The following is a 16838-nucleotide window of genomic DNA, read 5'->3' as shown; positions in this document are numbered from 1 at the left end:
TGAGCACTAAACTGAAACATAAAAAAGGAACCCAAATGAGCAGGATTGGAAGAAACACCTCCAACCAGAGTTCTGAAGCTGCATAGTATATTATAAAGAGGTCCAATGTTGACCTCACAATTCAGCATCTTGTTAACTGCATCTTTTGATTAAGCATCTCTAGGAACAATACTGTCTTCCAAGGAAAACTTTCCTATTTTTGAATGGCCTTATTCATTAGAAAATTCTCATTATGTAGAGTCAAATCTCTTTACCATCCAACCAACTAACTAGCTCTAATCCAGATTTAGAAAACAACAAAAAACCGCTTTATTTCTTTTAAGTGGCACATATATTTGAAATTAGATATCAAATCCTCTGTTTTTCACTAAGATTTTCAGTTCTTCCTACTGTTTCTCATAAGGACCGGCCTACACTTTTCTGCTAACTAGACTGGCCTGTCTTACCTCTCTTGACATTGTTGCTGAAATGTGCATTGACATGTGGGCTGGAACCGTGACAGACTCTCCAGTTTACTCCATTAATATAAAATTGCCAGTTAGTTGCAATCAGTGTTCAGGCATGTATCACACAACATATTTTGAAAATACAAAAGAGAAAGCTTAGAAAAAAAATTTATAATCTCCAAACATTACTTAGTTTGAAGACTAAAAGCATTTAACATTTATTATATAAATTCCAAAGCAGTGACTCAAATGTGGGGTTTGAAATCTAAATATACTGCCACTCAAGTGTTTCACTGGCCTTCACAGGTCAAACAGTCTGAAAAGATAGCAATATTTTTCATAATTCTGAGGACAAGGAAAAAACCATTGTGTTTCATAAAAATGCAATAAGACAGCAAAATTTCCTCCCATGCGTGAATAATGTATGACCTACAATGTTATTTGCTAGGCTGTCTAATCACCAGCATCTTTCAAAATGTCTATATAAGCTTTAGCTCATTAAGAACAAACATGTATCGGTATAAAAATATCACATACCTGTGAACACTCAGAATAATATTCTGCCAAATGCCAATGCACACATCAAACTGACATGGGTGGGCCAACTTTTGTGCATTTCTCAAGGATAAAAAATATTGGGAAAAGAAATACAGAATTACTTCACTCTATGACATTCACGCTAACTCCTATAATCAAACACACATGCACGCTATCTACCTATCGATCTGTCTACCTATCTATCGATTTATCATCTACCTATCTATTGATCTGTCTACCTATCTATCAATCTATCTAACTTTCTAATATCAAGAAAGAATCCAGGGGCTATGGTACCCTTGTAAATAAAGTTAAAAAAAAAATCTAACAGAAACAGAAGAAGCTACAAAAGAAAGCTTTTAAAGCAAGGTTTCTTCTGTTAGAAAAGGTTTTATAATCTTGAAAAGGGCTTCTATAATTCATGAAAGAATAATAAGGCAAAAACTATTTTATGCAACCATAAGCTTAGAAAAGGTGAAAGGAAAAAGTATCTGTTTCTACTATATAACTGCTATCAATAAAAACAAAATATGAGGGGGCTTCCCTGGTGGCGCAGTGGTTGAGAATCTGCCTGCCAATGCAGGGGACACGGGTTCGAGCCCTGGTCTGGGAAGATCCCACATGCCGCGGAGCAACTGGGCCCGTGAGCCACGACTACTGAGCCTGCACGTCTGGAGCCTGTGCTCCGCAACAAGAGAGGCTGCGATAGTGAGAGGCCCGCGCACCGCGATGGAGAATGGCCCCAACTCTCCGCAACTGGAGAAAGCCCTCGCACAAAAACGAAGACCCAACACAACCATAAAATAAATAAATTAATTAATTAATTAAAAAAACAAAAACAAAAACAAAATATGAGGCTAAGTTAAAAGAGTTGTAGTTTAGGATTAATGCTATAAAAAAAACCAAATTTCTAAATTCACCTTAACATTTCTATATTTTATCCTTTAACAAACACTTTATAGTTACAACAGAGGTAAATCAATGATAAAAAATGTATACCATTTTTAGGTACAAAAGAAAGATTGATCTATTTCAATATCATTACTAAAAAAATTTCCCTTTATATTTTTATTCAGATCTGATAAATTCACTTCAAATCAACAAATATTTGCTAAGCACTTCTATAAGTTACCTATTAATTCTTTAAACAAATATTTACTGTGTACCCCATTCATATAGAAGATAAATCTGAACCACCACTCCCTTAATTGTGGAAGTAGTGCTAGGAAAAGATTTGAGAAAGGAAAGATCATGAAGGGCAGAAATCCAGGATATTATAGGAAAGCAGACTCGGAGTTCTGAAGACCTAAAACAGTCTTACCAAAGTAATTCACTTATAAGCAAGTTAGTACCAGAAAAAGTTGAAAAGACCTTTTGTGCTAGAGCATGTTTAGACTAATAATGTATATAATTCATAGCTAAGTAATTATTCCTGAATTATTTTCTATAAAAAACAGATTTGTTGGCAAAGCTTATTACAAAAAACAAAACAAAACAAACCACAGGCCTTCTGCAAAGCAGCCCATCAAACCATACTACTTCCTTAAGAGAAAACAACAATTTATAGTTCAGCTGCAACTACTGAAAAACTCTCATGTATCTGGAATGTCACACAGGATAAGTCCTTCATAACATGTTGATAGACTAACGGCATAACAACATTTGCTCAGTATCTCTGGATAATACTGTCAAATTTGGCTATACATCAGAGATTTATTTTCCATTTCAGGAGATGTAATTGTTAGGAGGGACAGAGGACTTTCACTATACCAAACAGAGGAGCGTTAATGGCTTCATCCTTAAAAAGAGGGGTTCCTGAGTGTCCAAACTACAGTAAGATGAAGTCTTAGAAAATAGTTTTTACCGATAGCCATTCTCTCAGGCTTTGAAACAGTTCCCTATACTGCTGCTAACTGGCAGCTTCTACAGCTGACAAGATTAACTTTTAGAAGGTCTTCTTCTCCATAATTATGGACAAATATGATTAGACGGTATGATTACAAGTACTTGTTGTTCCTACTGCTGTTTGCCCGAAGAAAGGCACACAGACAACTAGAGAGATACTGTCTATCACCAAAGCCCATGTGACCAGGAAAGTTTCATATCCCTAACTGACCTAAATGCCAGCCTACTCCTTACTGACCAATAAATACTTTTGGTTCTACCCAGGAAGTGTTTCACTGCTGCCTGATTTAATGACGTGTGGGTGAAAATAAATAGTGAAAAATGCTCACAGCCTGGATACTGAATATTCCAGTTGTGTTCAACAGAGGAAGCGTCACTGACATTTTTGCAGCTTTAAATACCATCACCATCCACCAGGTCTCCAGCCTCCTACCACTGCCAAGTCACCCCAAGACTGCAAACATCTGTTCTTTCAATTATCTCATAAGAAAGTACTTCAGAAATGCAAAGCGCTCATTATTCTAAAGAGCCAAACGCCTTTTAAAAGCTGGTTGAAGCAAATAAGCAAAAGAAACATTGCACTCTCATTTGGACTTTTCAAATTTTAAATGTCAGGCCTTTGGAGTCCCTAAATATTATAAAAGCATTTCCCCATCACAAAATCACAAAACTTTAAAGACAGAAAACAAAATCCAGACCAACCAACTCCTCTATTTTATAGCTACAGAAAACTAAGACACACAGTGATTTGGCCAACATCAAAAACTAAAAAGTGGTCGATCACTTGTATCCCCTACTCCGCCCACTTTCAGTGGTCTATCTTCTCTATCATGCAATATACATAACTCCTTTCCATTCAAACAATGACTCCAGTGCTAAAAGAATGATTAAATAAAGCATTTAATAAATTAACTTCCCGAGTTCATTCTAATTGCAAAATTTAATGTACATTCTCTGCAGTAGATAATTAAGGTTAAATGAGATCATGATGGTGAGACCCTAATCCAATAGGGCTAGTGTCCTTGTTAGAAGGGGAAGAGGCTATGTGAGGAAACAGTGAGAAGACTTCTTCGGACTCCTGTGTTCTCACTGCTGACTTGTCCTGGCTCTAAACACTTGGAATTTTTGCTTCTCAAACCCTGATGGGCTGCATTAAATCCCACCACCTTTCTTTGATGACTTCACCTTTAAAACTCAAAGCCTGCAGATATGAGATGGTGAGTACAACAGTCAAATACATGACTTTGTTTTCATTAGCAACACATTAGTAACAGTCCCCACTAATGTGCCTAATTGTTCCAGAATGCATGCAATAATAAATGCATACCGTAAAAAGAGAGAGAGAGGTAAAGCTTTAGACTGTTTTCTAAATACTTCAGTTAGATGCTGCAATCATTTAGATTTTTAAGGTAATAATTCTGTTTTCACCCATTTTTTGCTATATGAAAGAACTGTATTAACAAATGTAAGGCGCAAATAATATTTTTAGATTTTTAGAGAATAAAGAATAATAATAAATAAAAAAATAGGGAAAAATAAATTCTCACTCCCTTCCCTCCCCACAGAATCCCCAAATATAGCAGCCACAAAGTAATTTCAAAGTTCCTGAAATGGCTAGATTACATATTAATTGTAACTAAAAAATATTACTCTATATCAAACTGTGGTTGATACCTCAATAAAATGCACATTTTATTGGTAAAGGTTTATTTACAACATTTAGATCATGGTTAATAATAACCATGATGTAATTATTCAAAAATAGAAATTTTTGAAAAAAAAATCTGAATGTATATCAGACCTAGACAAAAGAAAGGAAATATGACATTAAAATTTCAACATTAATGTTGAATTAATCTTCCTTCTGTTCCCCCAATTCAAGACCTTTAAAATAAAACCCATTTATTACAGTGAATCCATCCATTCCTCTTAAGTGTTTCCAGAGAAACTAAAAAATAACAAATAAGTCAGTGGGAGCGGGGGGTAGGGGAGCAGGTATTAGTCCTACCATTTTCTAGGTCTATATTTTTGTCAAAGTATTTCAGAATCTACCTAGGTATGGCTAGAAATCTTTTTATTTCAATACGCTTTTGTTCATTTTAGACCCACAGGAAGAAAAATTGATTAGATGACCTGTTATCATTAAAAGCTTACATTAAGGGTTTAATTGCACACAATGTCTTGTTAGGCTGAGTATAGCAAGCAAGATAAAGATTACTGTACCTCATCTTTCTAAAACTTCACTCTCTAAGAGACAAACTGCTGGTTTCTTAACTAGAAAGAGAAAATAGTAAGGAAAAGCATTAAATAAACAAGTCAAGGGGCCAGCAGAGTTCATGGGTAGTGAACCAACTGGGAGTCGGTATATTAGCCTCCAGAACCTGGTATGGTTTCCTAGTGTTGAGACTGCAGTGGTTATGAGAAAAGTACAAGAGTAAGTTTGCAAGGTTACCAGATCTGGGACCTTGTACGATGATTTTATAGGAGGACAGTATAAACAACTGCTAAGAATATATAAAACAGCATAATGGGAATCTGCTATGTGGTCTTCTTAGCAGGATGATTCAGTTTCCAATACTGAAAACCTTTAGGCTGCAAAGAAGGACTTCCAGTTGAATAAAAATTATGAAGAGAATATTTTAAATAAATGAAGTGTAGAAAAGCCATATGCAAAGTTTCAGGAAGACAGAGTACAAGAGTTGCTAGTCAAAGGGGAAGAGCAACAATGAAAAATGAAGGACCCACACACTTGGGAGGGTTTCTCCCTTCCAATAAAAAACACTTGAGTTTACCAAGAGATAGTGTAAGAAAACAGTAACATACTATTTAAACAGGTGTTGGCTTGTGATAAAAGCCAACTTGTGATAAGCCCCTTCCAAACTTACTCTTTGAATATGATGTAAGTTATAAATAAAGATTATTATAATCAATTAGAGAAAGAAAAATTGGGATGGAAAAATAATGTGAGGCAAACTGGGTAACAGGATATGTAATTGCTCAATAATGTGAAAATGGTTTCAAGAGAAGCTGTACCAATTTACACACTGTGTATAAGAGATCCCATTGATCCACATCCTCTCCAATAATTGGTGTTTTCAAGCTTGTTAATTTTTGCCACTCACACAGCTACCAAGTGAGTACCTTTAGGCAAGGGTTTGATCTTATTATTATTATTATTATTTTGGTTCCACAGGACCTGGCATAGAATCAGAGTCCAATAAATAACATGTGAGTCAAACTGAGGTAAAGGAACCTAGATTTGAACCTAGATAACTTGTTGTGGTTTCCATTTTTAATTTCAAAATCTGTGCTCTTTCTCCATCTTTCAATTCTTCTACACTCTCTCTCCCACTATGTTATATTGCCTTTGAAATAACAAAATGCTAAATCACATTCACTTTGAACTAGCATGGAAAAAAAATAAATAAGCAAGGGGCATTCCGAAGGATAGAAAATGGTATCTATACATATTTTATATAAAGAATCTCATAAAAATAAAAGAGACTATTTCTAAACAAGAGTCCACATCTAATTCAGAGAAAAGAACACATCATAAGCATTTAATAAACACTTCAAAAAACTGTTGATTATGAATAACTGAATGACTATAGGAGAAATGAGAAATGTTTTATGATAACTGTAAAAATGAAATAGTATGATAATGAACGCTGATTCTTCTCATTATCAAAACTAAACTTCTAAACTTTATTTGTTTGTTTATTTGTTTATTTATTCAATTTTTTGGCTGTGCTGTGTGGTTTGCAGGATCTTAGTTCCCCGACCAGGGACTGAATCCGGGCCATGGCAGTGAAAGCCCAGAATCCTAACCACTAGGCCACCAGGAAACTCTCATAAACTTCTAATCTTTAGAAGAAACAATAAATCCAATAATCAGCCAATGCTGAAGTGTAAAAACTAAAAATAAATTAAAAAAAAACTAACAACACTGAAAGATCTTAGTCATTTGAAGTTCCATAATCCCATTATGAGCATTCAGGTGAGGCTCTATAATGGGTCTGAGAAGTAAGGTTAAAATCTGACCCAAAGGCTAATTTAAAGTCTATAATGATCACCTGCTTAGGAAGGAATTGATTCACCTTGTAGACCACATAATAGTCTTGCGACTTCCTCAACTATTTGCATTATGCCACAAAACTTTCTCCAGTTCTCATCAATAATAAATTAAACTACTGAATGAAAGTAGAGACCAAACTAGTGAGTAAAACTAGTAGGAGTATTATCAAGCCTTAAAACAACTCTCCAGGGAAGCAGCATAAATAGTAAAAAAAAATTGTCAAGAATACATTAAACTCTATCAGTATTTTACCAGAAATGCATTATATTAAGTGTGAAATAAGTATGTATTTTTTCCATTCTCCTAACTTCGCATTTAAAAAGACAAAATAAGTTTATGGGAAAAAAAATCTCTTGAAAAGTGGTTACTGACAACACTGCTAAAGAAACTTCTAAAGGATTTCTTCCAGAGTTAAAAACAAATGTAAACATAAGGATTCCATTTATTGAAGCCATAGCATAACTTGGCAGTAAATTATGGCGTTAAATCTAGGTTAGAAGATGCCTATAATGATTAAGCTATCTTTCCATTTTCCTAACAATTAGCAACACTAAGTAGAAATCAATTGTAATTGGAAAAGAGAGTAAGTACCAAACTAATTACTGAAGTCAGCTGATATATATGATAGTTGTTAGTTAATTTAGAAATCCTAAATGTTGTAATTTACTTATTATATATTCATATATATACACATATATAATGAATTATATATATAAATTCATTGATTTATATATATAAATTGATATATACATATAAATCAACTAAATTTACAGAGGAATAGTTTTAATTCTCTTAATTCCATGATTCTTAACTCACATGAATTTACCTGCTGCTAAAACTTTTTTTTTTTTTTTAAGGTTAGTGATGTTTCTTCAAAAATCTCTTATTTTTAATTGTGTGAAAGTCAGGTATTTTTGTAGTTCAACTTACATATTTGTGCTTTCACATTTAAAACTAATTGGGTAAAATACTCCAGTATAATTTTTTAAACTGGTTACCTAAATAAGAGATTTGAATTAAACTAGTTCTAATGATGTCAATTTAGTAAGTGTTGGTTAATGAGAAGGTAGGATAATTCCAGCAATAAACTGTTTCTGTTTTGGAGAAGTATATACAGTGTTATCTCTGGCCAGTTCAGTAGCATTTGTTTAACTGTTATACCAAATGCCTCAAATATTACAGGAGTTACCTGAGAAAGTTAAGGTGATGATCTGAGGTACCTAACTTTTAGTGAGCCCAAGAGTTTCTGGTCCACTGTGTGAATATACAGCAAAACTAAACACTGGCTCATTATAGAGAAAACATACAATTAATATTATATTGTATATCTGTGTCCCCAAAGTACTCTTTTTTGCTGTACTCAAAAACATGTAATTTGGGCTTCCCTGGTGGTGCAGTGATTAAGAATCCGCCTGCCAATGCAGGGGACACGGGTTCGAGCCCTGGTCGGGGAAGATCCCACATGCTGTGGAGCAACTAAGCCTGTGCACCACAACTACTGAGCCTGCGCTCTAGAGCCCACGAGCCACAACTACTGAGCTCATGCGCCTAGAGTCCGTGCTCCGCAACAAGAGAAGCCACCACAATGAGAAGCCCACGCATCGCAACTAAGAGTAGCCCCCGCTCGCCGCAACTAGAGAAAGCCTGTGCGCAGCAACAAAGACCCAACACAGCCATAAATAATTTAAAAAAAAACACACACACAACATGTAATTTACCATTTCTTAACCTTTTTCAGGTGTACAGTACAGAAGTGTGAACTATATGCACATTATTGTGTAACATCTGTAGGACTTCCTCATCTTATAAAACTGAAACTTTAGATCCACTGAATAACCACACCCCTTCCCTGCGCCCCCCCGCAAAAGTACCTTTTTAAAGGTATTTAGGGCTTAGAAGTTTTTTAAATGGAAGTATCACAGATTCTCATTTTCTTAAATCATAGTATCACAACAAACTGAGCATTTTAATAGATTTCATTCTACTCACTAACAAGCTTTATCCTTCAATATATAAAACCACATATTTGATTGATATAATGTCTTTCAGTTTTTGTAAATCATATTTGTTCAGAGACCTGCCAGTTCTCAAAGGATATCTGAGTCATTAGTTTAAAACAGACAGATCATGGTGCTGCTATTTTTTCCTGTAAAGGGCAAGTAAATAGTTTAGGCTGTGTGAGGTATATGGATTCTGCTGCAAACATTCAACTCTGCAGCTAGAGCCCCCAGACTGTTATGGGCAATACATAAATGGATGAACCTGACTCTGGCAATAAAACTTTATTTACAAAAACAAGGGACAGGCTAGATTTCTCCTGTGCGCCATAGTTCGCCAACCCCTGAAATAGTTAAGGGATAGTGACAAGGAACAGGACAGGGAGTAGTTAAGAAAGAAAATCAAGTAAATGTATTTATGAAGAATTACTCCTGAGACCAAGTAGCTACTTAGTAGGGTTGACATTAATTTTCTATTGATGCACTTTGATTGTGAGGTCCTATAAAATGGAAAAAGTTCTTTTTATGACTTGTTTCAATGCTGACTGACCTACTGGCATTCAGTACGTTAGCATAAATAATGAAAATATTGATCTTCAGTAAGTACATAGGATTTGACTTACCTTAATAATGGATGGAATATGACAGTAATATTTCTGGCTCCAGGTTTGCAGACAAATTTTGTTCCTCCACCTTCAATTAAGTTGTCATCAGGACCCCCTTTCAGAAAAAAAATGAAAGAGAGATTAGCTTATCAGAACTTTTACAAAGAAATAAGCCTATCAGAAGTATGGTACACTATCACAAGGAAGATCATTTTTGAAAACAGCTGCCTTTAATATTTACAAAATTATTTTATTTTGAATGACTTGATCCAGTCTTCCTCATTAAATAAGCAATGGATTCGCATTTTCACTCTGGAGTGAGAACATGGAAGCACAGTAAGAATAACTGTATAAAGAAACAATGCAAGGGTACAACCCAGTTAAAGTTAAAATTTTGATCTCTAATCACCAGGGTCAACCTTGTACAGCATGGCACATGAAAACTTCAGGGGAATGAAGAAGTGCCATTCAGGATTGTCTAGGGCTCAGAAGGTTGGAGCAGAGGCCCATATGAACCTAACCAAGCATATTTCATCAAATCTAAGACCCCACTAATTGTAAGATACACTGTTGTTGTAAGTAACACTAAGAAAAAAGATTCTGCTAACTAAAGTATACAATGCTTCCTTATTATTTGGAATCTTCTTTTTTTTCTCTTATTGAAAAGTTCTTTACAGTTTAAATACACAGAACTAGGTTAAATAATTCATAAATAAGTAAATGTAAGGATTTATTAAGGTTTTTAAGATAAAGAGATATTTAGCCAAAATCTCTCATACACATATAATAAGGAAACATAAGAAAAGTGAGTTGGTTAAGGTATTCTTAAAACTATTCAATATTCAGAGTCCAGCTCTTCTGAATGGCTCAGAGTGGTCACTATCTTTGTTTTCTAAACAGTTTCACTAAGTGGATTTCTTGAAGGAGTACAGCCAGTATTTTACTCCAAGCTGCTGATACCAATTCTGCAAGGTTTAATGTTGACATGTTCTTGATACTATTAGAAGGTTTAGAGAGAAGGTGTACTTACAGCAACCAAGATTAATACTCTTTCATCAAATGGTCCTTAAGAGGTTCACTAATTGAAATACTGAAGGGTCATGATGTGAAGAATAACCGCTCAGCTCACAAGTACTGAGGCAAAAACAACTCATTATGACTATCTTCCGGTCGATAGCCATTAAGATGTCACTGATTTAAGATATATTCTAACTTCAGAGTTTAGAACGTGACAAATGTACATCCTGGGGTGTTGGGAGAAATGTTCCCCCACCCCCACTTCATGTTTCTATGCATTAGGATGAAGCTCAATTAAAGTAATCCCTGGCCTCTGTCCATCTTTTACCCACTCAAGGGAAGTGAACTAACTCCTTTGGTAAATTGAGAAGAAAAAGCTGGGCATGCAGAGCTCAGCAATCCCCTTATTCCACTTTAGAAACCAGAATGCCTGTACAAAGTCAGCGTTGTCTCACTAAGTTTAGCAGTGAAGGTCCTACCTTGTCAGAGAAGGATAAAGTGGTCCAGTACCTTCTATAAGTGAGTAAGTAAATTTGTCTAATTTTGATGTTCAGTCAGCAAACTCATTTGGCTCTCTTAACTCTCTTAGGCTACATCTTTCAGTCTAGCTTATATCAACATAAAAGTGGTATTTCATCTTCCATTTACTTACTTATATTATTTCATAATAGTGTCAGAACCCTGACAGGAAAGGTAGATGCTATTTAATAGACTTTCTCAAAACCCTAACAATCTACACTTACAATACTGCATTTATTTTTGCTAACTTAAAGTTTCTTTTTAATTATAGTTCTCTGCATGATACCAAACATAAATCTCACCTGATATATTATCTGCCTTAATGGTCTCTGAGGTATCTTGGAAATTGACTGATAAAAACATGTGAAGCTTTGGAAATCCATAGCCTGGATCATCAAGACTTCCCAGAGGCATCAGAGTCTAGACAAATCCCATTTGGATCAGTTGTTTCCACCAACTAATCAAAGGATGGCTTTTCTTAAGAAAAACAGAGACTGTAATGGCATGTACAGCTCTAGATTCAAAATCATGAGCTGTTTGTTCTCACTTGGAAAAAAATCCTCTTGTATTATTATATTTGCATTGGAGATGTCAGTGTTCTGCTAAGTCAGTGATTTTGCTCAGTTAAAAGAAAAGCAAAAGGAGAGCATCAACACTACAACAGGCACTACTCCTTTAATAAAAATCTTCCGCAAAAGGTCACATGGCATGGTTACAAACAAACAAAAAATAAAGAATAAAAATATCTTCTTCACTAACACTTCTCTTTCTAAGATCGTAAAATCGAGTCAGAATTGAATCACCAAGGAAACGTGCACATGTGTCGAAGAAATCAGGTTATATTCTGCACTCCAGGAACAACATAAATGACTTCCTACAAAATATATAAATCTACACACAAAAAATAATGCACTAATCTACTCAATATGAGCATATCTTTAAAGGACAAATATGAGTTGGACTGCATGATCTCTAATAGTTTCTAAAAATCCTGAAGTTTTCTGATTTTAGATACTCAATAATTAAATACAGGCCTGATTACCCCAGCTCCAAACTAGCATCTTCATGCACACTGAACACACTGTATGCATGACCACCTCAATGCCTTGGTCCACACTGGGCTCTATCTGGGGAGACCTCTCCCCTCCTACCATTCCTTTAGGGCCCAGGTCTAGACCTAAACTGTCAAGTGCCCCTCTCCCAATGTCCAAAACTCCATTAACAGTGACTTTATAAAATAAACCATATAACCTTAACATAGGTCTCTTCTGTTACTGTCACTTGTTTTCTAGTTCTTATGTAACCTTTTCCCCACTTGGAATGTAACATCCCAGAAAGTACTTATAAAAAATATATATTTGGTGAATGAATGAAGGAAGAAACGATGACCTAACTCAGTAGAATGTTATTAGAATTAGATGAGAAACTATATGTGCAAGTCCTTGGTGAACTGCCAAGAACCTAACAAATGTCAGCAATGCTCTCTGTATCCCTAAAGGCTTACAGCTAGTAGATGTGCTTTATCAACTTTTGTTGACGACAATCATATGGGGAACACAGATAACAAAAAATAAAGATGCAATACCAAAAATAAGGCACAACAGCCACTAGAAATGTCAGTGGGAGGAAGATTTGGCTGTGAAAATAAAGGCATGATGACAATGCATCAAGCTAGAAACTAATAGTTTCATTTGTTCTAAATCCGTGTTAGCTACATAAAGGCTATTACCGATTCACACAGTAGGGTTAAACTAATTAAAAAGTAAAGATTGGGCAGACTTGTTAAAAAAAAAAAGAAAAGAAAGAAAAATTCCCCTCCCTACCTCAACCTGCAACCAAAATTCCATCTACAGGAACCCTGTATGCTTTTCCAAGCCCGTTACCAAGTGCCATCAACACTGCATTTGATGTGATTTCCTCTTCACAGACTACAAGTCCAAATCTAGCTTACTAAATTACTAATAAACAGCACCAACCCAGTGAAAATAGTCCTGAAAATAAAGCTGTCAGGACCACAAGTAAAGGTCATGGCCAAAGACTGCATGGTCTGCGAGTCTCCATCCTCTGAGGTTTATTCTAGCTTTTCAATATTCTGCATGAGAAACAAAACTCGCCCCTCCTCACACGCCTTCCTTTAATCAAGTAATCTGGGAGCTGCCGTCGTGAATGTTCTTAGGGAACACGTTGCTCAGTCCTGAGAAGAGCAGGGGATGGGCCGGTGCATGTCCCTCCCCTTCATTCATTATGCTCTCAGTCTAATCCCTGCTGTCCCAGGCCAGGTGTCAGGCACCAGAGAAAATGCTGAATGATGATGGATGGCTGGAAAGAAAGGGGAACTGACAGCCATGTTACAAGTAGAATATATATTGTGCAGAAAGGAGGGGACAAAATGCCCCAGTCATACTTCCTGGTCCTAACAAGGAGGACAATGGCTGATGGGCTCCCTCAGGTGACTGGCAAAAGGCACCAGGGCCACCCAGTGACTGCGGGGATGACAGCATCTTAGTGCGCACAGGCTAGACCCTTCTTTTAGAATTTATTTACTTATAAGTCATTAGCTCCTAAACTTACATATTCCTTGATTCTTCCCAGCTAGAATTTGATGTAGTTTATAATGAACATAGTCATGTTAATAAAACACACAAAAAAACCCAAAGTCTCAGAAAGAAATGGAAAGGAATGTTCTCCCTGAGAGGACTACATACCGTACAGTGGGAAGAATGAAAGAGATTTGTGTCCGATCCCGGAACTCTACTTATTAGTAGTATAACTATGATAAAAATATTTAAATTCTCTGAGTCTCAACTTTCCCATTTATAAAACACAGATTGCAATAAACTCTTTCAGAGACTTGTGGTGATGTTTAGGTAAGATAACGTACTCAAGGGCATTCAGTACAGAATTTGACGCATGGTACATCTCAAATAAATGACTGTCTACTTTTCCCTTTAGAATTACCAAGCAGTTAAGGATTTAAATGATCACACACACACACACACACACACACACACACATATCATTAGAACATAAACTGAAAAAACAAAAGGTTCAAATTCAAAAAATGTTATCCTTGCTACTTTAGGCAACATCATACTAGTCAATATCATTAGTGAGACCAATTAAAACACTTTTGTCTTATTTTAGGGTCAACAGAATTGCAGTGAAATTTTAAAAAATTGCTGAGAATACTTGGAGCCTGACAACAGGAAATTAGTCTTTCTCTTAATTTTTCAGTTAAAAGTAATCAATATTAAATGTATAGATGTTAAAATTATGCATGCTCTGTGCCAAGAGCTTAGATGAAAATAGTATAGAATTTGATGGCCACTTTTGTTGAACCACAGAAAGCAGTATGCCTCATCTGACATTTTTAATGTGTTCTGGATGTAAAGTTGGCCTTTCCACATAAAAAAGAACCACAGTGAAGGTAAACTTTTCTTTTTTTTTTAACATCTTTAATGGAGTATAATTAAAGTGGAGTATAATTAAATGGAGTATAAATTAGGAGTGTGGGATTAACAGATACACATTACTATGTATAAAATAGGTAAACAGCAAGGACCTACTGTAATAGCACAAGGGACTATACTCAGCTTGTAATACCTATAATAGAAAAGAATCTGAAAAAGAATATATATATATAACTGAATCACTTTGTTGTACACTTCAAACTAACACAACATTGTAAATTATTTATACTTTAATCAAAAAAAAAAGTTCACCTTCACTGTGGTTCTTTTTTATGTGGAAAACCATAATTCAAAGAGTCATGTACCGCAGTGTTCACTGCAGCACTATTTACAACAGCCAGAACATGGAAGCAACCTAAGTGTCCATTGACAGATGAATGGATAAAGAAGATGTGGCACATATATACAATGGAATATTACTCAGCCATAAAAAGAAACGAAATTGGACTTCCCTGGTGGTGAGGTGGTTAAAAATCCGCCTGCCAATGCAGGGGACATGGGTTCGAGCCCTGGTCCAGGAAGATCTCGCATGCCATAGAGCAACTAAGCCTGTGCGCCACAACTACTGATCCTGCGCTCTAGAGCCCGCGTGCCACAACTACTGAAGCCCGCGCACCTAGAGCCCGTGTTCCACAACAAGAGAAGCTGCCACAATGAGAACCCCATGCACCACAACAAAGAGTAGCCCCTGCTCGCTGCAACTAGAGAAAGCCCGTGCGCAGCAACAAAGAGCCAATGAAACTAAAAATAAATAAATAAAAATAAATAAATTTAAAAAAAAAAAAAGAAGAAGAAAACAAAGACAAAATACTTATTCTTACCCTCAAATGACTTACTGTTACAGACAAGTCAAGCAAATCAGGGTTGGTGATGATATTCTACTGCTATTGGATCTGGGAAGAAAATCCAGGCAACAAGCCCCTTTGAGGAAAGGATCATCTTTTGGACTCAACTCTTACCTAGTGTATAATTATTATCAACAATAATTTTCACATACTGTTGTTCATAGATATAACTCTTGTGCCTAGAATAATTTCTGGCACATAATAAGCACTTGGCAAATGTTTATTAAATAAATATATGAATAAGCATGGATAGCACAGGGAACTATATTCAATATATTATAATAACCTATAATGGAAAATAATCTGAATACATATGTATATAACTGAATCACTTTGCTATATGCCTACAACTAACACAATATTGTAAATCAACTATACTTCTTAAAAAAATACACGAAGCTGGGACGAAGTGAGAGAGTGGCATGGACTTATATATACTACCAAACGTAAAATAGATACCTAGTGGGAAGCAGCCGCATAGCCCAGGGAGATCAGCTCGGTGCTTTGTGACCACCTAGCAGGGTGGGATAGGGAGGGTGGGAGGGAAGCGCAAGAGGGAAGAGATACGGGGATACATGTATATGTACAGCTGAATCACTTTGTTATAAAGCAGAAACTAACACACCATTGTAAGGCAACTGTACTCCAATAAAGATGTTTAAAAAAATAATAAAAAAAATTTTTAAATACATGAATAAGCAAATGAACAAACAGAAAATGATAAAGAATATCTCTTTTAGACCAATGAATTCTAAGTACAAACCACACAGGACCAAGCAGTTGTATTTTGCATAGAGTTTGCTCACTGAGGAATCCATGTTTCAATAAAGTGCTGAAAATGTATATTGATTAAGATATTATTTGTAGAAGACAATCTTCCAAATAGAAACAAATTAGTTATTCCCACTATAAGTAAATGACTTGCCTATATTTCAATGCTCAATTATATTTTATTCCTGGATAGCCTAATGTTGTATAATTAAGACAGGTGTGAAGTATTACACGGGGAGTAAGAAGAAGGTTAAGAGGGGGGAAGGGGACTGATATTTATTAAACATTGATTAGGAAACTGGTGTTTGTATTCACTTAATCCTAATAATATCCCTGTAATATTATTACCTAACACAGATGAGGAAATGGAGACTCGTGAGGGGCTTAGGGGGATGTGTCTTGCTCAAGGTCCCACACATGGTAGGTTCAGTATTCAAACAATTTTTTCCCAACTGTATATACTACAATGTGCTTAATATCATTTTATGGTCCCAAGAAATTCATAGGTTGAATCAAATGATGTAGATGATGGGTGATAGAGGAAATTTCTAAAATAGGGAGCAGTTAAGCCCTGATTTTACCGTGGTTTGACACGTAAAATGCACTTTCCATGTAATCATCACTAAATACCACGGTTGGTTATCCAAGTCA

At 35.7% G+C, this 16838-nt stretch overlaps 1 protein-coding gene across 3 annotated transcripts in view; it reads right to left on the bottom strand.

The window, feature by feature from the left end:
- Positions 1-16838, bottom strand: part of EXOC4 (exocyst complex component 4) — an 816004-nt gene that overhangs the window by 428141 nt on the left and 371025 nt on the right. For all 3 annotated transcript variants that reach the window (XM_082399150.1, XM_082399151.1, XM_082399149.1), the window contains exon 10: positions 9584-9680. In XM_082399150.1, coding sequence (XP_082255276.1) covers positions 9584-9680 — 97 coding nt within the window. The remainder of the gene's footprint in view (positions 1-9583; positions 9681-16838) is intronic.

This window comes from Balaenoptera borealis (genome assembly GCF_965194805.1).
Source record: "Balaenoptera borealis genome assembly, chromosome: 7".
NCBI classification, from domain to species: Eukaryota; Metazoa; Chordata; class Mammalia; order Artiodactyla; family Balaenopteridae; genus Balaenoptera; species Balaenoptera borealis.
Note: the sequence above shows the minus strand (reverse complement) of the source record. Positions and strands in the feature narration are given on the sequence as shown.